At 66.5% G+C, this 826-nt stretch overlaps 1 protein-coding gene across 1 annotated transcript in view; it reads left to right on the top strand.

Annotated features, from left to right (window-relative positions):
- The window catches only part of CNTNAP1 (contactin associated protein 1), a 10,298-nt gene that overhangs the window by 3,384 nt on the left and 6,088 nt on the right, over positions 1 to 826 (top strand). The window contains 3 exon segments of the mRNA XM_031064126.1: positions 125 to 226; positions 379 to 572; positions 666 to 805. Coding sequence (XP_030919986.1) covers positions 125 to 226; positions 379 to 572; positions 666 to 805 — 436 coding nt within the window.

Here is an 826-nt window from a genome sequence, read left to right as displayed (position 1 = left end):
GGGGAGAGCAAAGCGGGCCCGCCGCGCCGCCGGCCCGAGGGAGCCGCGGGGTCCCCACAGCTCCCACAGGGACACTGCCCAGCTCAGTGCTCCGAGGCCGCCCCCAACTCCATTCTCCCCTCAGGACCCTGCTATGATGAGCTCGTTGCTCCCCTTTACTCCTACTCCATCGGTGCCTCCTCCAGATACAACATCTTCTACTCGGCCAGCTTCGCCCGTCTGCACAGTGAGTCCCCCGCAGGGGAGGTGGGCAGGGGGTGTCCCTGGCCGGGCTTTGCCTCTCGCGGGGCTGAGGGGCCCAGTCAGGTGCTGCGGTGGTGCCGAGCAAGCAGCGGCCGCTCGGTCGGGAGCCGAGGCGCTGAGCTGCTCCCCCCGCAGGCACCAGCGGCTGGTCCCCCGACCCCCGGGACAAGCAGCCCTGGCTCCAAATCGACCTGATGCAAAAGCACCGGATCAACGCAGTGGCCACGCAGGGAACCTTCAACACCTACGACTGGCTCACACGCTACATTGTGCTCTATGGAGACCACCCCACGAGCTGGAAACCCTTCTTCCAGCAGGGCAGCAACTGGGTAGGGGGGAGCCCGGGATGGGAGGGGGCTCTCTGAGGTGGGTAGAGAGCCCTGACTCGGAGCAAGGTGCTGACAGTGACCCTTCATCCCCAGACATTCTTTGGGAACGTGAACGAGAGCGGGGTGGTGCGGCATGACCTGCATTACCCCATCCTGGCACGGTACATTCGCATCATTCCCGTGGCCTGGAACCCACGCGGGAAGATCGGGCTGCGCCTGGGCCTCTATGGCTGGGCCCCCCCTGGGCACCCTGC

This window comes from Geospiza fortis, unplaced genomic scaffold (assembly GCF_000277835.1).
Source record: "Geospiza fortis unplaced genomic scaffold, GeoFor_1.0 scaffold324, whole genome shotgun sequence".
Classification (NCBI taxonomy): domain Eukaryota; kingdom Metazoa; phylum Chordata; class Aves; order Passeriformes; family Thraupidae; genus Geospiza; species Geospiza fortis.
Note: the sequence above shows the minus strand (reverse complement) of the source record. Positions and strands in the feature narration are given on the sequence as shown.